This window comes from Bufo gargarizans, chromosome 6, assembly GCF_014858855.1.
Source record: "Bufo gargarizans isolate SCDJY-AF-19 chromosome 6, ASM1485885v1, whole genome shotgun sequence".
Lineage (NCBI taxonomy): Eukaryota > Metazoa > Chordata > Amphibia > Anura > Bufonidae > Bufo > Bufo gargarizans.
In genome coordinates this window covers 156202929-156228039 of record NC_058085.1, presented here as the reverse complement: position 1 = coordinate 156228039, position 25111 = coordinate 156202929, and the positions used below count along the sequence as shown (strand labels likewise).

Sequence of the window (25111 nt, the reverse complement as noted above, 5' to 3'; positions counted from 1 at the left end):
AGGATTGATATTCCCTCAGCGCGCCTGCGCCGATGACGTCGCCGAAAGAGACAACGTCATCGGCGCAGGCGCACTGAGGGAGTGCTGAGGAGGCGAGCCTCCTCATCTCAGAGCGCCTGCGCCGAATCAACACAGGCGTGCGATTTTTGAAATGCTGACAGGGCCGGCCGGAGGAGGAGATCGCGGCTGGCCCTGTCAATCAACAGAAAGAGGGGGCAGTTTTCTGCGGCTGCTACCAGCAAGTAGACGCCCTACTTGCTGGTAGACAGGTAATTAGCATATCTTAAAAGTATGTTTTTTGCTAAATCTACTGAACAAATATTATTAATAACTTAATGTGTGGCAATATCGCAGGATAGGGATTAGAAGTACACAATAAAAAATAAAAAAAATAGTTTAGTGGGGTGACGGAAGCCCTTTAAGAGTTATGACATTTACTTACATAGTATGGCGCCACCTGGTGTTCACACTGGTCTTTGCACAGTGATCCTCTGTTCACTGCAGAACAGCCAATAGAAATGACTTATTGCTCTCATCAGGGAAGGGGCTGAGCTTGTTCAGTAGCATGGCAGTAGATTTACATAGATGCATAGTTAATAAGAATACTTCCACAGGGGTAGTAAGAAAGGTTAGGCTACTTTCACACTAGCGTTCATAGGTCCGTTCGTGAGCTCCGTTTGAAGGAGCGCACGAGCGGACCCGAACGCCTCCGTCCAGCCCTGATGCAGTCTGAATGGAGCGGATCCGCTCAGACTGCATCAGTCTGTCGGCGTTCAGCCTCCGCTCCGCTCGCCTCCGCACGGACAGGCGGACAGCTGAACGCTGCTTGCAGCGTTCAGCTGTCCGCCTGGCCGTGCGGAGGCGAGCGGATCCGTTCAGACTTACAATGTAAGTCAATGGGAACGGATCCGCTTGAAGATGTCACCATATGGCTCAATCTTCAAGCGGATCCGTCCCCCATTGACTTTACATTGAAAGTCTGAACGGATCCATTCAGGCTACTTTCACACTTAGAATTTTTCCTAAGTTATTAATGCAGATGGATCCGTACTGAACGGAGCCTCCGTCTGCATTAATATGATCGGATCCGTTCAGAACGGATCCGATCGAACGCTAGTGTGAAAGTAAAGTTATGTTGTCAGATGCCAGAGGGGGAAGGAGACTGATTCTGTCAAGAGCTCACCTCCAGCAGCACCAGAGAGGACACATGTGGGGGAACTTTGCATATTGAAGACAATTTTTTATTTTTTTTTATTTTTTATGCTGAAACGGTGCAAATAGCTTTGAAATGGCTATTAACGGTCTTTCATGACTTTTGGTCTGAACATGATTTATTGGATAACCCATTTTAAGAGGCCCCCCTTTCCCCCCCCAGAAGTGACACCACTTGTGTCTAATGGATATCTCTGATATTACTGCTGCAATATTTTTTTTCTAATCTCAAATGGGCTGAGAGATCAGTTATACATGGCAGGAAAAACACTGTAGGGCGTATGTTGCTGATGTGTTTTCACAGTTTATTATACAGTGTGTGTGTATGTGTGTGTGTGTGTGTGTATGTGTATGTGTGTGTGTGTGTGTGTGTGTATATATATATATATATATATATATATATATATATATATATATATGTGTAAAATAAATATTATATATATATATAATTATTTTACATATATATATATATATATACACACACACACACACACACACACACACACACACACACACTGGTCATATGTCCATGTGCTCGCAGACTTATATAAGTGGTGCAGTGACTTCAGATTTCTGAGTCTTGCTTTCCCACCAAGTCATACAAAACCCATTGTGTGCCATTGTTGTGTTCACTGGTATCAGCAGGCCTTTTATTTTAGCATGTGCAATAGATATTCCTATTCCCTAGGGCTTGTCGCTCGCTGTCTGAAGGAATACAGCAGGTGAGAAAACAAGCGGAGGGAATGATCGTTTTATTTCTGTATTGCGTATCCTTGGTCCACGCTGCCGAAGAACAGTGGTGTGAAATTTTAGTCACAGCTAAAGCATGTGTTGTAATTTTCCAGGACTACTTTCTTCCAGCTGTGAATTAACCTGTTCCTTCCCAGGCTCACACAGTTGAACATTCAAGACGAGCTTGAAAATGATATATTTTCGGTGAATAAATTAGTAGGCTGTTCCCATGTCTTTGCCATACCTTACTTCCAGTGGCATTTGCAAACCCTATCAACACTCCTATTTCTTGATAACTTGACTGCATGGCAGTGTCATGTTGCCCTGTGTTGATATTTCATTTTATGCAGCTGATGCCAGTACATGCCTCTGTGCAGCATCTTCTTCTAACGTTTAGTCATTGGTTTTGGGGATATTGTAGGTGCTGTCTTCTATATTCATGTTATTCATTCTTTCTTGATCATGATTTTGTATATAGATCTGCAAAGTAGGCCTATGTTATCAGGGAGGCACACATGAGTGCTTCTTTATTGTTTGCCCATTATAATTACTTTCAATAAACTTTGATATCAAATAAGAAACTTTGTAATATAGCTAATCAGTGAAAAATGCCATCTTCTCCACTTTTCAACCAGTCCTCCCTGCCTCCTAAAGTGATCATTCAGCCTCAATTCACAGCTACACTTCTCAGTACTGTTATATAATGTCCTTTTATGCTGCTACTTCTCAGGGTGTGGTGCAAAGAGATAAGGGGACAGGGTCTCCTCTTCTGTGGGTGCTGTGTATGGGAGACATCATAGCAGCTAGCCTCTGCCCAGTAGCCCAGGTAAAATGTCTGCATGCGGCAAGTGGAGGCACAGCATCTGTGACCAGCTTTCCTTAATGTTTTGCCCTGCACAATGGCGCTCCTAGCCCGCCCAGCTGTGAATAGAACTGCAACATAGCCCAGTTCAAGTGAATGAGACTCTAGTAGGTTATGTCTGCACAGATAAGATACATTTTCTCCCCAGAACTGCGCGTGGAAAATCTGTAACATTTTGTATTAGTTGTGAAGGCCCACATTGCAGAAAAAAGTGCAGGCTCTATTTGGGAGTTTATCCATGGTGTGTATTTGTTTCCACATGTAAATCACGTATTTTCTGTTGCAAATCCCAGTATATCCTGTATGTCCGCCCCCTTACAGTTCTCTGCACATTTCTTTGCTGGGAAACAAAAATTGAGTAGTAAAGTATACTTTCCTTAGCTTTATCTGGGCAATGCACATGTGGTTGATGGTCCTGGACTCCTCTCTGGCAATTTCTGATGCTGCAATGGCCAGCTTTGACAAGAGCAGGTTTCGAAAGCTAAACTCCAGCTACACAACAACGTGCTGGTGGGTTAGTAGCACCAAACCAAGTGACAGGGGTATTCCGGTTGTGTAGCAAATTATTCCCTATCCATAAGATAACTATTGGATCGGTATTTAGATCTGCCAAGTAGGCCTGTGTTATCAGGTAGGCACACATGAATGCTCTGTTATTGTTTGGCCATTATAATTACTTTAAATAAACTTTGCTGATATCAAATAAGACATTTTGTAATATATCTCATCAGAATAAACTCATCTCTGGCAATTTCTAATGCTGCAGTGGCCAGTTTTGACAAGAGCATGTTTAGAAAACTAGACTACAACATGCTAGTGGGTTAGTTGCCCCAAACCAAGTTATCCCCTATACACAAGATAACGATTGGATCCTACCACTGGGAGCATGTACACTGCCACTCCATTCATCATTCAAAGTTCCCGAGAGAGCTAATCGCTGTACTCCCCTAACCCCAGAACTCCCATAGAGATGAATGTAGCGGGAATGAGCATGCTTCCCGCAAATTGGGACTGCACCGATCTAATAGTTATCCCCTCTCCTATGGATAGGGGATAACTTTCCTCAATCAGAAATACTCCATTTTAGTTTCTTAGAATTGACAACCCAGCTCCTGTGGAGGTCACCTGCTTATTATATACCCTTGAATGACTTATCTGAGATTAAAGGGGTTCTGCAGTTTGTTTAAACTGATGATGTATCCTCTGGATAGATCATCAGCATCTGATCGGCGGGGGTCTGACACCTGGGACCGCGGCCTTCTCACTGTTTACCGCTGGCCCAGTGATGTCACGACTAGTATTAACTGGGCAGGGCTAAGCGGACCCCCGCCGATCAGATGCTGATGATCTATCCAGAAAATATATAATTAGTTTAAACAAACTGCAGAACCCCTTTAAGCTCAAGAATATTTAAAGGTTTTGTCCGGCTAGCCTGAAAATCTTCAGAAAGCCCCTAAATGTGTAATAATAAAAAAAAAGTCCTATTCTCATCACTCATTTCAACGCTTTACTTTAGCCTGTAAACATAGATTGGAGGTGTGGTATTGAGCGGCAGTGCTTGAAACGGCGGGGAATTAAGTGAAACGTATGTTTTATTTCTTTTCTTTTTTTTTATCGCATTCAGGGGGATATTCCAAAAAAAGTCAGACAACCTGACTTGTTGAAAAACCCAAAACTCAATTTTTATTTACTGGTGGAAATGATCTTTCACTTTCCATAGTACAACATGTGACAACTTGAACAGGATGAAGCCAATGTATTTTATTGTTTAGGGACAAAAGTGATCCATTATTTGACATCTGCCTTTTCTTGAAAACATCTCACAATGCACTTTAGACTGGTATGCCGCAGCACAAGAATAATGCAGTTTCTGTGTAAAGAATGTTAAAAAACAAATTGCCTGTTCAAGGAAAACAGGTGCTGAACTGGCCATGAGATGTAGCAAAAGCTGGAAGCTTAGAAACTTTTTTTTAGTTTTTTAGGAAATGGCAATAAATTTTGTGCATTTTTTAAAAGGGCTTTTTACCCAAAGCTTAGGCCTTGTTCACATCCGCTTCATGGACTCTGTGTGGGGCCTCTGTCAGATTCTATCAAAAATAGTAGAGAGAAAAGTCCTGTATGCAGGACTTTTTTCCCTACTAAAGAAAGAGGGCTCCCCGACAGAAACCAAATGGATCCCATTATAGTCAGGGGATCTGTTTGGCTCAGTTCATGCCAGTTATGTGCCTAATTCGGCACTTTTATTCTTTTGATTGTTCTGCTCCTATAATGGAACAGAACAATGGAAATTAACAACATTGATGTGAAAAGAGGCTATAGAGAAGTAGCCAAAGTTTGGTAATTGTGTCCTCTCTACTTACAGACTTATTATCTTTTGTGTTTCATTGTGGCAGCCATTTTTGCATCATCATTAACCCCCTAACAGTTTTGCGGGCTTTGAGAAAAGTACCTAACAGTTCAGCTTGAGTGGAACTGGGGTTTGGGGCGGAAGCTACTTTAACCTTTTATATCTTGGGCTTTGTAGCAGGTCTGTTTGAAAGTTGACAATCTAAGTTTTAAAACAAGGCCAGGACCACAGCGTTTTCTTCTGTACATCAGGAGATATAGCTTTTAGAAATCAGATTGGGAGTAATAGCAGCTAAATGTGAAAGCAGGTTTCTGAAGGCTACAGTTGTGTAAAAAATTATTCAACCCCCACAGAAATTGAGTGTTTTGGCCAGTTTGACATTGATTTTGATCATTTCAATCATCTTGTTTGCAATTAAATCAAATAGGCACTTGTAAGTCAGACAAATATAACATAACATTTTATAATGAAATAACCACAAATGTCTTTTCTGTGCTCACATCATTATCAGTTTTATTCAACCCCCAAGTGACATTCAATCTTAGTACTTAGTACAACATCCTTTTCCAGTTATAACAGCTTTTAAACGTGAAGCATAGCTTGACACAAGTGTCTTGCATCTACGGGTATCTTCGCCCATTCTTAATGGGCAAAAGCCTCCAGTTCAGTCACATTCTTAGGCTTGCGCGCTGCAACTGCTTTCTTAAAGTCCCACCAGAGGTTCTCAATCAAATTTAAGTTTGGTGACTGCGATGGCCACTTCAAAATGTTCCAGCCTTTAATCTGCAACCATGCTCTAGTGGACTTGGAGGTTTGCTTGGGATCATTGTCCTGTTGAAAGATCCGTCTCCCAAGCCTCAGGTTTGTGACGGACTGCATCACATTTTCATCCAATATCTCCTTGTACTGAAGAGAATTCATGGTACCTTGCACACGCTGCAGCTTCCCTGTACCTGTAGAAACAAAACAGCCCCAAAGCATGATTGACCCCCTGCCATGCTTCACAGTAGGCAAGGTGTTCTTTTCTTCATAGGCCTTGTTCTTCCTCCTCCAAACATAGCGTTGATCCATGGGCCCAAACAGTTCTAATTTTATTTCATCAGTCCACAGAACACTATCCCAAAACTTTTGTGGTTTGTCCACATGACTTTTGGCATACTGCAGTCGACTCTTCTTATTCTTTGGAGACAGCAAGGGGGTGCGCCTGGGAGTTCTGGCATGGAGGCCTTCATTACGCAGTGTGCGCCTTATTGTCTGAGCTGAAACTTCAGTACCCACATCTGACAAATCTTTTTTCAGTTCCTCAGCAGTCACACGGGGACTTTTCTCCACTTTGCGCTTCAGGTAGCGCACAGCAGTCGAAGTCAGCATTTTCTTTCTGCCACAACCAGGTAGCGTTTTAACAGTGCCCTTTGCCTTCAATTTGCGAATTATGCTTCCTATGGTGTCTCTTGGTATGTTTAACATCTTTGCAATCTTCTTATAGCCATTGCCCTTCCTGTGAAGAGAAATCACCTCTTCTCTTGTCTTCCTGGACCATTCTCTTGACTTCACCATGTAAACACACCAGTAAATGTCTAGAAGGAGCTGAGTATCACAGTCCTTTTAAATCTGCCTAATTGGTGCTTATTATGCTTGATTGCTGCTCCTTGACATCCACAGGTGTTTTCAATACCTGATCGAAAACACTTGAATTAACCTCTGTTCTTAAGAGTGGTAGTCTTTAAGGGGTTCAATAATTTTGTGAGAAATCACAAAAAAACAATTTAATACTGTATTACAAAAACAATTGATGTCATTTTAGTTGCATTTGGTTCTTTTAAAAAGCCCTTGTAAGATTTCATTCTGAACACAATTACAAATGTACACTAATTTCCCTAAAACCCTTTACAGCATTGGGGGTTGAACACAACTGTATATTCTCCCACCTTTAGAAGCTTATGCCTCAACCTTGGTCTTGTTTTAAATCTTAGATTATCAGCTATCAAACATATTTTTTTATACCACGCCGTAAAAGCTTTAAAAAAAAAAAAAACACTGCACAATAGTGTTAACATTTTTATTCCCCCCCCTCCAAAAAAAATTAAAGAAAGTTCTTTTAATACACTATATGTACCCCTAAATATTTCCAAAAAAACTACTCTATTTTTGGGAAGATTTTTCCAATTTTAATGTAAATGTTGTGAGAATAAAATGAACCTGTCATATGAATTTGCCACGCAAAATCGCCACCACGTTATGCTTCTCCTTTTTTTTTTTTATAGTTACATACCAGTGTTTTATGTAACATTTCTAAAAAGGCAAAGTATAAAGAAATACATTTATATGCTAATTACCAGCAGCTAGTAATTTGTGTGGGCCAATCCTTTAATTAGTCTCGCTGTGATAATGCCCATTATGGCCTAACCAGAATAGTTCCTTTTAGGGATGTACTTGCCTTGGCCTTATCTGTGCACTGCGCATGCGCCGGAAGAGCTTTGCTGTAGCTGTCTGCATCCTTTTCTATTCTTTCTTTGAACTGTTTTAGATTTTAGACCACGGATGTCGAACTTGTGTCTCTCCAGCTGCTGCAAAACTAATATCCCAGAATGCTCTGATAGTTGGAGGATGTCCAGGTATGATAGGAGTTGTAGTTTTGCAACAGCTGGAGGGCCACGAGTTTGACATCCTGTTATTTAACAGCCTTTATGTCCAGCTAACCTGGGTCACGTAACACACGGGTGACACCTCACTGCTGTGGCCACGTTACCTCCTTCAAACTGGATGTTGAAGCAGGAGACTCGAGACCTCTGACGCCACTTGGAGTCCAATGGAGCCGGATCCTAGAGAGTGGGCATCAGGTATGCAAGATTCCCACCACAGCTCTGGCCATGCACAGAAGGTCGCCAGAGGTGAATAACCTCTTTAAAAAGAAAGCCAGAAAATGGAGCAACTCTTTACCACAAATCTACGTCTGCTCATAGCCAGTGTAGATTTCATTTTATGACTTTTAAGCTTTTTGGAGTGTGCCAAATTTATTAAGAGGCAATGCACCTTTTTATTAAATATAAACTTTCTTTTTTCAAAGTCTGATGTAATACATGTCGTCCTTAGCAAATGTGGGCCATAATTATCAGATATGGAGTTCACGGAGTTCATGCAGCTTACACATTTACGTTGCTTGTGTGAGGAGGGTCATTTCAGAATAAAAATACATGAAAATATACCTTGCAGATGACAGACATCTATAATAACATTCTCGTGCTTTTACTGAAATCTACTGACGCTTCTAACCTGAAAGGTCACACTGGAGAAAGCATATTAACAGAGGTCACAGGTTAGACATAGGAGGAGGATTGTGTACGTTTGGCAGTGTTTTGGGTGTTTTCCTACATTTCATACAGCGTCCAGCATCCATGCGTCCTCGGGGACAGGCAGGCTGATTGAACAAGTCCACGTAAGAGCATGTGTATTGAGGAAAGTCCTTGGCAAACAGGTCTTGTTTATCTGGGTGAATTAAAGTCTGTGTGTTCCTGTCATTTTGAGGTCATTTTGATTGCGTTTCGTCCACTCCATAAAAGCAGTAATAAACCGACTGGGTCACGCTTCTAGAAGGTACTTGCAGTAATATGGCCGAGTCAAATGTAGATGCAGATTTTCAATGCTGCCATGGGTACTTGGTGGAGCAAAAAAAATCTTGATCCGATTCTTTGAGATGCCCATTAAGAAGGATCCAACTTTTTTCCCCAAATTTTTATTAGATACATCAATTTCTTGTCTGTAGTGCAAAAAAAACCAACAGTAATGTCTGATTTCATTGGCTATATTTATGGTCTGTCCTTAAAGGGGTTGTCCGGGTTCAGAGCTGAACCCGGACATACCCTTATTTTCACCCCGGCAGCCCTCCTGAGCCTGGCATCGGAGCATCTCATGCTCCGATGCGCTCCCGTGCCCTGCGCTAGATCGCGCAGGGCACAGGCTCTTGTGTTTACAATAACACACTGCCGGGCGGTAACTTCCGCCCAGCAGTGTGTTCGGTGACGTCACCGGCTCTGAGGGGCGGGCTTTAGCTCTGCCCTAGCCGTTTTACTGGCTAGGGCAGAGCCAAATCCCGCCCATCAGTGCCGGTGACGTCACCGGGGTTCCTGTCAGCCCCATAGAGAGCCCCGGTACGTCACCGGAACTCAGAAAAATGCCTTTGCCCTGCGCGATTTAGCGCAGGGCAAAGGAGAGCATCGGAGCATGAACTGCTCCGATGCTCATGTCAGGGGGGCTGCCGGGGGGGAAATGGAGGGCTGTCCAGGTTCAGCTCTGAACCTGGACAACCCCTTTAATGTAATATGCACCTATATATTGGCGCTATATAAGCCATAGGAAATAAATATATTGTGGCCTCGTGGACCCGAAATGCAGATTTAATGTTTTTTCTTCTTCTCCTCGATGGATGGTTCTAAAGCAGCAGCTGTCGTGCAGTATAAAAGAGCAGGAGGCAGATCACTTTGTATCTACTGTCCCCATATCTGAACAGCTGTACCCTTTGTGTTTCGCCTGAACATGAAATGGAAGCAGCTGAAATTTGACACAGATCTCCTGTCCCCATTTTTAATGGAAGTTTCTTTCCCCCCTCACATTGATACTCCTCTTGTGTGCCTTTTTTTATGTGTTGCAGTTGGTAAAATAGCAAGGGATCACGGAGTGTAACAAAACGCGCCCGCCAACATTTGGTCTCTAACATAAATGAGTTTCCTATTTTAGGAAATAAGAGTCACTATTGAAATTGCTTTATTGTAGTTGCACAGTTTGGTACAATGTTAGCCAGTTGGTATAGGCACATCAAGGTGGAATTGTGAAAAGCTCTACTTCATGGTGGATGTGGTCACTGGGGCAGTTTAGAGACGTGAGTAAGGCGAACGCCGTAATAAAGAACTCCTGCAGAAAAATGTATTCTCTGACCTGCTAGAAAGGTACATGATGTAATATGTAATCTTTTTTAGCAGTATCTGTGGACAGGAAGTCAGTTTCTCTATGTATTCCTATGGGAGCCTCACTCTCAGTCTTATAGGAATGAATAGAGAAGTAACTGGCTTCCTGTCCTGTGTGAGTTGGTCACATGACATAGCTGAGAATCAGAAGGGAGGGGCTAACTCACAAATACAGTCACTAATGAGAAGATTACATTCATACCTTTCTAGCAGGTCAAAGAATTAAAATTGTTTATTTCAGGAAAGCACCCGATGTATAATGAAATATAATGTATCCATAGGACTCCATTCATCAGAAAATGGTCTGTTTAAATCAAGTTTTTCTTGGCTGCCCTTTTTAAGGAGCCACTTCTTGGTCTGTACAGATCACTTTACTGCAGTTATCTGCTTATTACAGGCAAGATTGCAATGACAGATATCACCTCCTTATAGATAACACAGGATCCACCACCCACAATAGGGGATATCGCAGCTTATCAGCTCCCTCCTGACCTCTGAACAGAGCATGCTTAGAAAACTCTCTCATAGAAGTCAAAGAAGCCCCCCTATATCTGGTGTGTCTATGACTCCTGGTGGCTGCTGTAAAGCTCATTTTAAATGCTGTAAAGAACAGGCAAGATGGCTGCCCCAGAATCATGTTCAGGAATGTAAAAAATCTGTAATCAGAAAATAAAAACATTAGAAATAAGAACTATTTGTCCCTATCTGGTTTTTACTGGCAACAAAAAATATAGGTGGCACATAAAGTTGAGGTATAGAAAAACAGGCACAATGTTTTAGAGCCTGTGTTTTGGGGCATGATAAAAAAAATATATAATGTATATGATTTTGTAAAATATCTTTTCATACCTTTTCCATAACCATGGAGAGTGTACATAAATATATTTCTGCAGATACTGTATTTTTCTTCCTGTTGGTTGACTCTTTTTCTCACCATCTACATGAAGCGTTGATCTAATGATGCTCCGTGTCTAGTGACCGAGAGAGAAGCACATGACATGGCAGGTTGACAAATGAAACTATTTGTTCTATTGTCCTTAAATTAGGCAAATAGAAAGGACATGACAGCGTTGGTTGCCCCCTGTCAAAATGTGTTTGCGTACAGCTGAATACTGCCCACTTTCAGATCAGTAAGACTGGTCAGGAGCAGCCTGGCCTCTGGAATAAAATTCTGCCCTACCTAAAAATTGAGTGGTCTAGGACTATTGACTACTCAACAGTTCAGGTACTGGTAAAACCGCGTCTCCATACATGAGTGGGTCTGTTAGAAATGATATAATTTAATCAATTTTTAGCAGATGTCCATGTTTCTTCATAACTTGTGAGCTGTAGAAGGACATGAAGACACAAGTTGGCCACACTAGCTGCTCTTGAAGATATAAGGGATGCTTAAAGGGGAATTCCCATCTCGGACATTGAGGTATATTGCTAGTATATGCCCCCATTGTACGGGTCCCACCTGCACCTGTCTCTAAAACGAAGCCAGCAAATTGTTCCTATTGCCCCCACCCCCAAAAATAATCGGCTATTTTCAGAATTCCCATAGAAATAAATGAGAACGAACCTCGTTTGCGCGGCCACGGCTTCCAAATTCTATGGGGCGGATGGAAATAGGTAAGACAGCAGTCAGCTATTTTTGGCAGCCCCATAGAAATAGATGGCAGGTGTGCATCCGCGGTGCGCCCTCCTTCACTTTGCTGACTAGGTTTACGAGATAGGTGCGGTTCCCACCGCTGGGATCTGCACCTATCAGACAATGGGGGCATATCCTAGCAATATACCCCATTGTCTAAGGAGAGAATACCCCTTTAAAGAGGACCTTTCATCTGAAAATAGTGTGTTAAATTATTATACGACCTTATGGGGCTGCTGCCACAGATGTCCGGACCCTTTTTTTTAAAATTTATATATATATTTTTTTTCAAATGGACCGCCCCATTTGCCCGCTACGCTCCCCGTTAGTTTTGTTGCATCATATGCAAATGAGGGGACAAATTTATAGTAGGTGGTGTTCTTTTCGTTCTGGTGGGCGCGGTTATCCTCTCCTTGGCAGCGAGCGCATCCAGCGGCCGAACGGGGGGTCCATTTGGAGAAAAAAAAGTGTCCAGACATCAGTGGCAGCAGCCCCATAAGGTCGTATAATAATTTAACACACTATTTTCAGATGAAAGGTCTCTTTAAATACAGTGATGCTTTATGGCCGCTTGTTCTGTGAAGATTTGGCGTATTAGACTATATTGTGGTGCAGCACTGCATGGCATGTACTAGCGTCGCTCCATTCTTATATCCTTCTATTCTGTCTGACAGTTGTGAATACTGTTTCTATCCTCTCTGCCTTCTATAGTTGGGTACATAGATTTGTCATTTTAATATACAGCCATTGCAGTACATTGCATAGTTAGGACCCAGTGATGATTTTTATTTGTTTTCTTGGAAACGTGGGGTGTTCATCTGTTTATAGGTGCACATCTATGTGCAATCCTGACAAAGCTGCTGTCCACGCAGTCTGTATCGCTACAGAGCCTCAGCAAAACCATTAAAGCCAATGGTATCTGTCAGTGACCTTTTGGATCCATTGAGCGAGGATCCATGTTTCATTAGAATGTCTTTATTGATTTTCTTTTTGTACTGCTATACTGTGATGTTTGCATTTGCCAGTGTAACATCATTACTTTTGTTGGTAGTGGTCATATTTAAAGAGGGCAAAGCAGGCTGTATAGGGTCGGGGGAGCTGAGCAGACCGATACCTGGGAAAAGATTGAGTATAACCTGTAATTTACTCCTTTGCTTTCCTGCTCATTCTGTCCTACCTAGTGACTGGCAGCCCATTGATACTGGTTAGTATAGGACCACCCACTGGACTCTTAAAGGGGTTGGCCGCTTTCTGGTTACTGTTCACCAGTATGTTTGTGAGATGATTATATGGCACTTACTAATATATTCTTTGTTAAAATTCTGCACCATTTTCTATATTTTATAAACCATGATCCCTTATTTACAAAGTCTTTACTACTGTCCACATAGAGGTCCTGTCCATAAGATGGTCGCTGATTGAGGGTCATTTGACTAGGCAAATCATCTCGGTGCGATGTCTCCTCCATTAAAACACACTGCACCTGCACTAAACTCCCAACAGAACAAGTGCAGTGGCCATCTTATGGACAGAACCCCTGTGTGGACAGCACAAAAGACTTTCTAAACAAGGGGGCAAATATGGAAAATGGTGCACAGTTTCAACAAAGGTTGTATTGGTAATTGCCCTATACAGTCAGGTCCATAAATATTGGGACATCGACACAATTCTAACATTGTTGGCTCTATACACCACCACAATGGATTTGAAATGAAGCGAACAAGATGTGCTTTAACTGCAGACTGTCAGCTTTAATTTGAGGGTATTTACATCCAAATCAGGTGAACGGTGAAGGAATTACAACAGTTTGCATATGTGCCTCCCACTTGTTAAGGGACCAAAAGTAATGGGACAATTGGCTTCTCTGCTGTTCCATGGCCAGGTGTGTGTTATTCCCTCATTATCCCAATTACAATGAGCAGATAAAAGGTCTAGAGTTCATTACAAGTGTGCTATTTGCATTTGGAATCTGTTACTGTCAACTCTCAAGATGAGATCCAAAGAGCTGCCACTATCAGTGAAGCCATCATTAGGCTGAAAAAATGTGTGAGTGATGGGAAGAGAAGAGTATGGAGAAGGAAAGGAACTGCTCATGATCCTAACCATACCACCTCATCAGTGACGCATGGTGGTGATACTGTCATGTCATGGGCATGTATGGCTGCCAATGGAACTGGTTCTCTTGTAATTATTGATGATGTGACTGCTGACAAAAGCAGCAGGATGATTTCTGAAGTGTTTCGGTCAATATTATCTGCTCATATTCAGCCAAATGCTTCAGAACTCATTGGACGGCGCTTCACAGTGCAGATGGACAATGACCCAAAGCATACTGCAAAAGCAACCAAAGAGTTGTTTTTTTTAAGGGAAAGAAGTGGAATGTTATGCAATGGCCAAGTGAATCACCGGACCTGAATCCGGTTGAGCATGCATTTCACTTGCTGAAGACATAACTGAAGGGAAAATGCCCCAAGAACAAGCAGGGACTGAAGACAGTGGCAGTAGAGGCCTGGCAGAGCATCACCAGGGATGGAACCCAGCGTCTGGTGATGTCTATGCGTTCCAGACTTCAGGCTGTAATTGACTGCAAAGGATTTGCAACCAATTATTAAAAAGTGAAAGTTTGATTTATGATTATTATTATGTCCCATTACTTTTGGTTCCTTAACAAGTAGGAGGCACATATGCAAACTGTTGTAATTCCTACACCGTTCACCTGATTTGGATGCAAATGCCTTCAAATTACAGCTGACAGTCTGCAGTTAAGGGCCCTTTCACACTTGCGTTGTCCGGATCCGGCGTGTACTCCACTTGCCGGAATTACATGCCGGATCCGGAAAAATGCAAGTGTACTGAAAGCATTTGAAAACGGATCCGTCTTCAAAATGCGTTCAGTGTTACTATGGCAGCCAGGACGCTATTAAAGTCCTGGTTGCCATAGTAGGAGTGGGGAGCGGTATACTTACAGTCCATGTGGCTCCCGGGGTGCTCCAGAATGACGTCAGAGCGCCCCATGCGCATGGATGATGTGTTCCATGTTATCACGTGATCCATGCGCTTGGGGCGCCCTGACGTCAGGATTTTTGGCCGGAGCAAAAAGCACAGCATGCTGCGGTATTTTCTTCGGCCAAAAAACGTTCCGTTCCGGAACTGAAGACATCCTGATGCATCCTGAACGGATTTCTCTCCATTCAGAATGCATTAGGATAAAACTGATCAGGATTCTTCCGGCATAGAGCCCCGACGACGGAACTCTATGCCGGATCCGGACAACGCAAGTGTGAAAGGGCCCTTAAGAACCTCTTGTTTGTTTCCTTTCAAATCCATTGTGGTGGTGTATAGAGACAAAAATGTTTCTGTATTCAGAATGGTATTATTTTTCCTTATAACCATGTTATAAGGGAAAATAATACAAACTTCTGTGAAGAAGTTCGGGTTTGGGTACCAAACATGCCGATTTTTCTCATGCACGTGAAAGCGCATTACAATGTTTTGCACTCGCGCGGAAAAATCGTACATTTTCCCGCAACACACCCGCATCTTATCCGGGCAAAAAACATGACGCCCGTGTGAAAGAGGCCTTAGGCCTCTTTCACAAGAGCGTGTCCTGATAAGGTCCAGATGCGTTGCGGCAAACCCGCGCGAGTAGGTACGCAATTGCAGTCAGTTTTGACTGTGATTGTGTTCCGTTGTTCAGTTTTTATCGCGCGGGTGCAATGCGTTTTGCACGCGCGTGATAAAAAACTGAATGTGGTACCCAGACCCGAACTCCATTACAGAAGTTCAGGTTTGGGTTCAAGGTTGTGTAGATTGCTATTATTTTTCCTTATAACCATGTTATAAGGGAAAATAATACAATCTACACAACCTTGAACCCAAACCTGAACTTCTGTAATGGAGTTCGGGTCTGGGTACCACATTCAGTTTTTTATCACGCGCGTGCAAAACGCATTGCACCCGCGCGATAAAAACTGAACGCAATCGCAGTCTCAGGGCCCAATTGTTCATCAGAATCCCAGTTTTTTCAAGCTGTCAGCCTGGATCCTGAGAGCGAGATCTTGAAAGGCCTCTCGGACAAGGTTATTAGTACACTAAAAGCTAGAAGGAAAAAGGTTACCTCAGCTATCTACCTTAAAATCTGAAGATACTGTAGTTGGTTAGAGGATACTTCCCCGGATATGTCATCCCCATGTATCCAGAATATCTTGGATTTCCTTCAGAAAGGATTAGATCTGGGCCTTAAACCAAGTACTCTCAAAGTCCAGGTCTCCGCCCTGGATGCATTCTACAATTTTAATCTGGCTAATCATAGATGGATAAGAAGATTTATAAGAGCCGCTTCCAGATTGAGACCATCCTCAACTCCTAGGACCCCTCTCTGGGACCTAAACTTGGTTCTGATGGTCATTCAGATAAACAGATTTTCAGCACAAAGGAGATAAAATCTTGCATGTTTTTTATTGAATATTCCTAACGTACACACAGTGCAGTATAAGAGGTCCCTCCATGTCCCTAGTCAGACCGACATGTTTTGAGCCATCCGGCTCTTAGTCATGACTAAGAGCCGGCTGGCTCGAAACATGTCAGTCTGACCAGGGGCATGGAGGGACCTCTTTCACTGCACCGTGTGTGCGTTTGGAATATTCAATAAATAACATGCAAGATTTTATCTCAATGAAGTTTACGCTAAGCTGACCTGGCTTTTCCGTCGTACGACTGAACTGGTGAGCTGGATTTTCATTTATTTATGCATTGGTTCTGAGGGGTCTGACGAAGTCTCCTTTTACCCCTACATCAGATATTTCCATAAAACACCTTTCATTTAAAGCAGCCTTCCTTATAGCTATACAGCTAGACGCCTGGGGGAAATTCAGGCCCTCCTGTAGGGAACCCTCTCTTACAATATGTCCTGATAGGATTGTGCTTAGATTAGATCCTGGCTTTCTTCCAAAAGTAGTCTCTGACTTCCATAGAGACCAGAAGATAATCTTACCTTTTTGCCCGGATTCTCAAAACCCGACAGAAGAACATTTTCATCTCCTAGATGTCAGGGAAACAGTTATAACCTCCTAATTCAGTTTTCAGGTCAAAACAAGGGAAAGAAGGTTTCCAAAGCCTCTATAGGATGTTGGATAAAGAACACAATATCCTGTTGTTACTCCCTAATGGGTCTTACAGGGCCTTCTAACATTAGAGCCCATTCCACCAGGGCAATGGCCTCTCCCTGGGCTGAAAAAGCTGGTGTATCTCTTGCCAAAATTTGTAATGCCGCTACTTGGTCAAGTATAAATACGTTCATTAAACATTATTGTTTAAATGTCTCTGCTTCTGCAGACCTGACCTTTGGCCAGACTTTTCTGCAAGCAGTAGCCCACCCTACGGTTTTATCTGGTAGTTCTCATGTGTAGCCATGGTGGATGAAATGGAAAACTGGAGTTAGACTTACCGGTAATTCTGTTTCCTTGAATCCACCATGACGGCTCGTATATTCCCTCCCTAAAATGGAGTATGAAGTAATACTTAAATTAAAAAAGTTAAAACTAAAAATTATTCTCACACCTACTTGCGTAATTTGTAAACACTGACAGGTGAGTATGGGTGGTGGCTTTTAAACTGTGTGTTCCTGCCCCTATAGAGGTCAAGGGGTCAATCTCATGTGTAGCTGTCATGGTGGATTCAAGGAAACAGAATTACTGGTAAGTCTAATGCCGTTCCCCCCCCCCCCCCCCCCCCCCAATTTTTTTTATCACTATCAAAACGCAAGAAAAACTATACATATAAGGTATCGCCAGATACGTACTGACCTGTAGAATAAAAGTAACTGGTCAGTTTTATCGTACTTCGAATGTCGTAAATAAAAAACCTGTAAAATTGTGGTGGAATAGCTTTTATTTGCAATTTCCCCCCATTTGGAATTTTCCCCCCGCTTCCCACTACATAATATGCAATATTAAATGGTGGCTTTGGAAAGTACAACTTGTCCCTCATAAATCAAGCCCTCATATGGCTATGTGAACAGACAAATAAAAAAGTTATAGCTCTGGGAAGGCAGGGATCGCAAAACGAAAACGCAAAAAAAATAACTAAAAAAACTCCGGGGGGTGAAAGTGTTAGGTTTTTTTTTTTTTTTTTTTATACATTTTTTTTACTTGTAATAATTTAAAACCCATTCTGGCTTTCCCTCCAGTTCCAAATGTTGTGCTTGCTCTGGAGTAGCCATGGTAACATCTTATCAGGTGACTGTCACACTAATGAATGTCCATTCAGAGATGATGCTTCCATGGCAACCCCAGAACAAGCGGCAGTATAATTACTTCCAATTGTCCTAAATTCTTTAGAAGTACAGTAATGTATCAGCAAGCAAAAGGTTCGTCATGCTAATAGCCTTAAAAAAGCATAAGGGATTAGTCTGCCTTTACTCTGCTTTCTTCAAGCCTATGTATCACGTGTTTGGTTAGCGTAGATATCAGTGTGATGACTTTTTTTTTTTTTTTACACTGGGGCAAAACCTAGACGTAACAGTATTCAGGTTGTGCTCAGGGGGATATAAGAATGCATCCCAAAAATTGCAAGAAAAGGCCTCCTGACATTATTTATGTTGTATTTAAAACTTAATTTCTCTTTACTCCAGCAAAGTTATCTTTTTGTTATATATTAGTTATTTCTATCGTTTCTGGTGGAAAATGCTATTACTTGGGTTCACTTAAGGCTGGATTCACACATCCACATTTTGCCCCACAATTTTAACTGATCTGAACTCACAGCATCTTGGGGATCTGTGATGCCGTGAGTTCAGGTAAGTTAAAGGGCATCTGTCAGCAGATTTGTACCTATAAAACTAGCTGACCTGTTGCGAGTGCGCTTGGCAGCTTCTTAGCAATGCGGGCACATATGAACATGGGACCAACACAGATGCCTTCAGCTGCCAAGCGCACATGTAACACGTCAGCCAGGTACAAATCTGCTGACAGATTCCCTTTAAACCCTTGGTCGGCCCCTAACAGATCAGATTAATACAGATGTTTAATACATCAGGAAGACAGATGTGTGGATCCCAGTTACACAGGCAAACACGCTTTAAGAGGCTCTTTCCTCATCATTGCTGTGTGTAAGCACGTTCCCGTGATCGGCTGACAAATAAGCAGACGCTCCTTTGTCTTTGATAGCATCTTTTATGCAAGCAGAAAAATCCTTGGTTGTCAGCAACACATTTCGCCTTGTAAACAGAGATGTGCCCGAATGATGGGTAGTGCGATATAACGATTGCTCCATGTAAATGTCGCTAGTGACTGGGTCTTCAGTCTCTATCCCATCGGCATTCATAATCCTGGTAACACACATCAAGTGCATAGATCTGTATGTTATGTGTGCATTTATGAATACCCACTTGTGCTTTTTGGTCTAAGTATTGTCATTTTACTGTTGTCACTGATTGGTGCAATGGTCATGGGTGTCAGGCTGTTTTTGCGTTTTTTATACACCTCTTTAATGTGTATCACTTTAGTTATATGGGTAATAAGATGAAAAGGTCTAATACAGGACGGGGTTTAGACAGCTGATTGGGATTGTGTTACAGAAATGAGACATGGCAGTGCTGCAAACATGCCTAGTAATGAAAACATTAGCGAAAGGTCATGTTTCATCCATGTTTCACGGACCATTTATAGGAGAGGCTTTGAAAATTAACTTTCGGCTGTGCAGTGTCCGTGGAACATGGATGACACACGGAGAGCAAAAAACAGACTCGCGAACCAAACACATTCTTTATGGATAAACCCCTGATAATCTTATCATGGACTTCATATCGGACGTGTGAATAAAGCCTTAGGCTACTTTCACACTAGCGTTCGATCGGATCCGTTCTGAACGGATCCGCTCATATTAATGCAGACGGTGGCTCCGTTCAGAACGGATCCGTTTGCATTACCATGAACAAAAAAAAAAAAAAAAAAAAATATTTTTTTTTTTTTTTTTTTTTGTTCATGATAGTGCAAACGGATCCGTTTTGACTTTACATTGAAAGTCAATGGGAGACGGATCCGTTTGAAAATTGAGCCATACTGTGTCAACTTCAAACGGATCCGTCCCCATTGACTTACATTGTAAGTCTGGACGGATCCGTTTGCCTCCGCACGGCCAGGCGGACACCCGAACGCTGCAAGCAGCGTTCAGGTGTCCGCCTGCTGAGCGGAGCGGAGGACAGACGGAGCCAGACTGATGCATTCTGAGCGGATCCGTATCCACTCAGAATGCATTAGGGCTGGACGGATCAGTTCGGGGACGCTTGTGAGAGCCTTCAAACGGAACTCACAAGCGGAGCCCCGAACGCAAGTGTGAAAGTAGCCTTAGTTGTATGTGTCTACAAAATCTGCACGTCTGCTGGGGTGCCCCCAGCTTGGGTACGCTGTGCCAGGTTTTTTGCATGTTTTGAACCTTAAAGGGGTTCTCCTGGAATGTAAAAAATGAAAATACTTTTTTTTTTTTTTTTTTTTTTTTTATAAATTTCTTAATTTTGTCAGAGGGAAGACAGTGTACAAATATATATAAAAAAGCATATTACATATACACTACATCTCAAGTTATATATTCACAATTGTGTACATAATGCTAAAAATAACACCTCGGCCTAATTGGCAAAGAAAATGAAAATACTTAAATATTACTTTATTATAAATATTTTCCCAAATACCTTTCATTAGTTATAATGGCTCATTTTGTCTGGGGAGCAGTCATTAGGAGATATTAAATGGCCGCCGTCCTATTAGTACACACAAAACCTGTCCTAATCACAGAGCAGGACAAGTTCTATCACAACACTGAGGTAAAGAGCTGTCTCATCCTCCTCTCCTTGTTGGGGATTATGATCCTGAATACAGCTGATAAGATCTTCCACTGAATCTCTGTAGGATTGGAGATCATGAGGAGACATGAAGTACAGAGAGGACGAACAGCACAGACTGTGGTAATGTGGGGCTGTGGTAATGGAGACTGCATACAAGTGCTGCTGCTCATCAGCCATATCCCCACCCTCCTCTCTGTACTTCATGTCTCCTCATCCCACAGAGATTCATTTTATCATCTGTATTCAGGAGCATAATCCATGACAAGAAGAGAAGAGGATGAGGCAACTCTTTAGCTCAGTGTTGTGAAATAACGTGTCCTGTGTGATTAGGACAGGTTTTGTGTGTAATAGGACGGCAGACATTTTATTTCTCCTAATAATTGCTCCCTGGACAAAACGAGCCGTTATAACTAATGAATGGTATTTGAGAATATACCGGTATTTATAATAAAGTAATATGTACCGTATTTTGCGCCGTATAAGACGCACCGGCCTATAAGACGCACCTAGGTTTTTGAGGAGGAAAATAAGAAAAAAAATATTTTGAACCAAAAGGTGTGCTTTTGGTGGGTTTTGAACTAATTGTGGTCTGTGGATGGCACTGTTATGGGGGATCTGTGGGTGACGCACTGTTATGGGGGATCTGTGGGTGACGCACTGTTATGGGGGATCTGTGGGTGACGCACTGTTATGGGGGATCTGTGGGTGACGCACTGTTATGGGGGATCTGTGGGTGACGCACTGTTATGGGGGATCTGTGGGTGACGCACTGTTATGGGGGATCTGTGGGTGATGCACTGTTATGGGGGGATCTGTGGGTGACGCACTGTTATGGGGGGATCTGTGGGTGACACTTATGGGGGATCTGTGGGTGACACTTATGGGGGATCTGTGGGTGGTTCTTATTGGGGTCTCTGTGTATGACACATATATAGCATCTTATGCAATGTGTCATCCACAGATCCCCTCCATAAGTGTCCCTGTAGTGAATGACCCTCAATACAGGGCTGGGGGCCGGCATCTGGCTTTATAATGACAGCGGGGCCCGTGCAGTGACTGTATTCTACTACACGGGCCCCGCTCACTGTATAATCGTATGTCTAACAGTAAATAGTTATGTGCATAATCGCATAATGAGCGGAGTACTTACAACTACAAGCGCTCGCCGAGAGGAGGGAGGAGGCAGGAGGCAGGCCGGGAGGACAGGCGCTGGCAGCGTGAGTCATACGTCATGCGCCCACGCCGCCTGCTTCATTCATAAAGTGGGCGGCGCAGGCGCGTGACGTATGACTCACACACTGCCAGCGCCCGTCCTCCCAGCCTGCCTCCTCCCTCCTCTCGGCGAGCGTTTGTAGTTGTAAGTACTCCGCTCATTATGCGATTATGTACATAACTATTTACTATTAGACATACGATTATACAGTGAGCGGGGCCCGTGTAGTAGAATAGTCACTGCACGGGCCCTGCTGTCATTATAAAAGCAGATGCCGGCCCCCAGCCCCTCCTCCCTCACAGCTGATGCACCCGCCACGCGGCATCGCGGCGGGTGTATCATTGAAAATCGCAAAATAATTTGCACAAAAAAATCGTGCAAAAATTTGCACGAAAATTCGCAAATCGCAAAATAAGCTGCATTCGCCGTATAAGACGGACTGCTATTTTCCCCCCACTTTTGGGGGGAAAAAAGTGCGTCTTATACGGCGAAAAATACGGTAAGTATTTATTTTTTATTCCCGCAGAACCCCTTTTACCTGAAAAAGTCTTCCCATTTGAAGTAGTGCTTCACAGGGGTTAAAATGTCTACATCTGTTAGGGCTGTATCACACGAGCGGCTGCCGTGCGTGACATCCGCTCCATGAATGACAGCCAAGACCCGATGCGGACAGCAGAAGCACGGAACAGTAACATGACTGATAATGCTCCGTGCCTCTCTGTGATCTCTTTAGTACGAAATCACAGTGACAACTTTATCTCACTGTGATTTTGTTGTAAAGAGATCACAGAGAGGCACGGAGCATTATCAATCATGTTAATGCTCCGTGCTTCTGCAGTCTGCATCGGGTCTTGGCTGTCATTCACGCAGCGGATGTCACGCACGGCATCCGCTCGTGTGAAACAGCCCTTAGGGTGTCCTGGAATCATTGTCTAAGGTAGTCTGATGCCCACATTGCCCCCAAGCTGTACCCTGCAGCTCGGCTTGTTCAGATTGAGTGCATCGTACAAACAGCACTGACGTCTGTAAAATCCTGATTTTCATTGTAGTCCAATGCCCTTGCCCTGTTACTTGTGAACCTTGTGATATCTTGTATCACACCCTAAATACCTGTTCTCTTTTTGTTACAGATCTATCAGAAATTGAGCCCAATGTATTTCTTCGTCCTTTCTTAGAGGTTATTCGTTCGGAGGACACCACTGGCCCCATTACAGGGCTTGCTCTGACCTCTGTGAACAAGTTTCTTTCCTATGCATTAATAGGTACGTATCTACACAATGAGGTTCAGGCTTTGTGGAAATCCATTGCTCATCATGTTCTTTCATCTAAAGACAGTTTGTTAATTTCAGTTTTACTTTTGATTTGCAGTACGTAAGAGGAGATTCTAGTAAGCTGTCCATGTCATACACGTACTGCCCTCTGGTGGATTGCTTTATTAGGGCAGCATGCTAAGAATTCTGCCACAAGACTTTAACTTAGAGATGACAAATCATATGCAGAGTGACGACCAATCTTCTGTTAGTTTATATGAAATAATCTTTATATAGCGCCACCATATTCTGCAACGCTTTACAATTCAGGGGGTTCATGTACAAAACAAAGGGCATCACAACGTAACTGGCTAATATATAACTGAAACACTGGGAGTTAAGGCCCTGCTTACAATCTATGTACCAGGTTGACATTTCTGAAAATGGTGTAGATAGGATAAGTTACTGTGATATATGGTCTTAAGTCACCAGTATCGGCCACACTGCTGACTGAGAGTGATTGTTTCCTTACAGCTAGGCAATACCTATGGCTTAATGGGCTCCGCAACCTCCGGCACTACAAGCTGAAACTACAACGCCCAGCATGCGCACTTGTTTGGCTGTAAATGGAGCATGCTGGGAGTGGTAGTTTCCCAATGGCTGGAGGTTGCTGACCACAGGTGTAGAATGTGTTTGTCTTTAGATTAAATGGAAGACTTGTAGGTAACACTGAGATGTTTTCTGTTCTGTAGATCCAGTCCACGATGGTACAGCTGAAGGAATTGAGAACATGGCAGATGCAGTTACACACGCCCGCTTTGTTGGCACCGACCCAGCCAGCGATGAGGTTGTGCTGATGAAAATCCTACAGGTAACTCGAGAGAGGGGACTGCATCCCCCCTGTCCTTATTCACGGGGCAATTAGATGAATTACTTAAGCTCTTTGTATCCTGTTACACGGAGACACAGGCCATGTTTTGACTCTGGAAGAGATTTGCGCCTAATGTTATTTTTAAACAGGGGTCTCATGTACCTGAAGTAAAAGCTTTTTCAAATAAAAGATAATTAAACGCTTCAATTAATTGATTTCAAGCATTTGTCAAGCTGCAGCAGAAAAAGTCCTGGGAGGGAGGGCAGAGAATGCTGAAAATCATCAGTGTAATTGAAAAAGGAGTAAGCGCAGGTTATCTGCTTACTATAGGATGCACACTCGCTTGTCTGGTCACGAAATAACCACCACGCTTTAGGCCCACTGGATTATGACTCTGGCTTTTTACGCTTTTGGTAAATGACAACTTTTCAAAGTTTATAGGAAAATGAATGTAACCAATGGTAGATATTTATGCACAAACCTATATTATTCTTGAACTATTTTCAGGTTTTGCGCACCTTGCTACTCACCCCAGTAGGAGCTCATCTGACCAATGAGTCTGTGTGCGAGATTATGCAGTCCTGCTTCCGTATATGCTTTGAAATGAGACTGAGCGGTAAGTACTTTCTGAAAGGTAGGACGCTGAAATGATGGCATGTATGGCTGGGTTCTTTTTTAGAATGCAAACATTTAAAAGCATAGTTTCATCTAGACCAGTGATGGCGAACCTATGGCACGGGTGCCAGAGGCGGCACTTGGAGCCCTCTCTGTGGGCACCCACACCCTGGAAAAAGTCTATGGTGTACCAATATGCCTTAGACTTTCCTGTCACTCATCAGTGCAGGGCGCACCATGAGCAGCACAGGTAGTGCACTGAATGTAGGCAGGATATTGTAGATAAATGAAACAGTACATGGAAGATATTCTATATTGGACTGTAGTATTCAAGGTAAATTGCTGTGTTGGCACTTTGCGATAAATAAGTGGGTTTATGTTGCAGTTTGGGCGCTCGGTCTGTAAAAGGTTCACCATCACTGATCTAGACAATGGAAACCCCTGACATTGGGAACGATCCTGTTACACCCTTTAAATTGAATGGGTGACCGTTTTCAGTGGGAATTCATTCAATAATGACCATGTACCCTAGAGGAATTGTCCTAATGGAGAGTAGCTTTAATAAAATTAAAA

At 42.8% G+C, this 25111-nt stretch overlaps 1 protein-coding gene across 1 annotated transcript in view; it reads left to right on the top strand.

Moving 5' to 3' along the window:
• Window positions 1–25111, top strand: part of GBF1 (golgi brefeldin A resistant guanine nucleotide exchange factor 1) — a 163527-nt gene that overhangs the window by 73295 nt on the left and 65121 nt on the right. Inside the window, 3 exon segments of the mRNA XM_044299256.1 lie at window positions 22933–23064; window positions 23805–23923; window positions 24431–24539. Of these exon segments, the coding sequence (XP_044155191.1) occupies window positions 22933–23064; window positions 23805–23923; window positions 24431–24539 (360 nt within the window).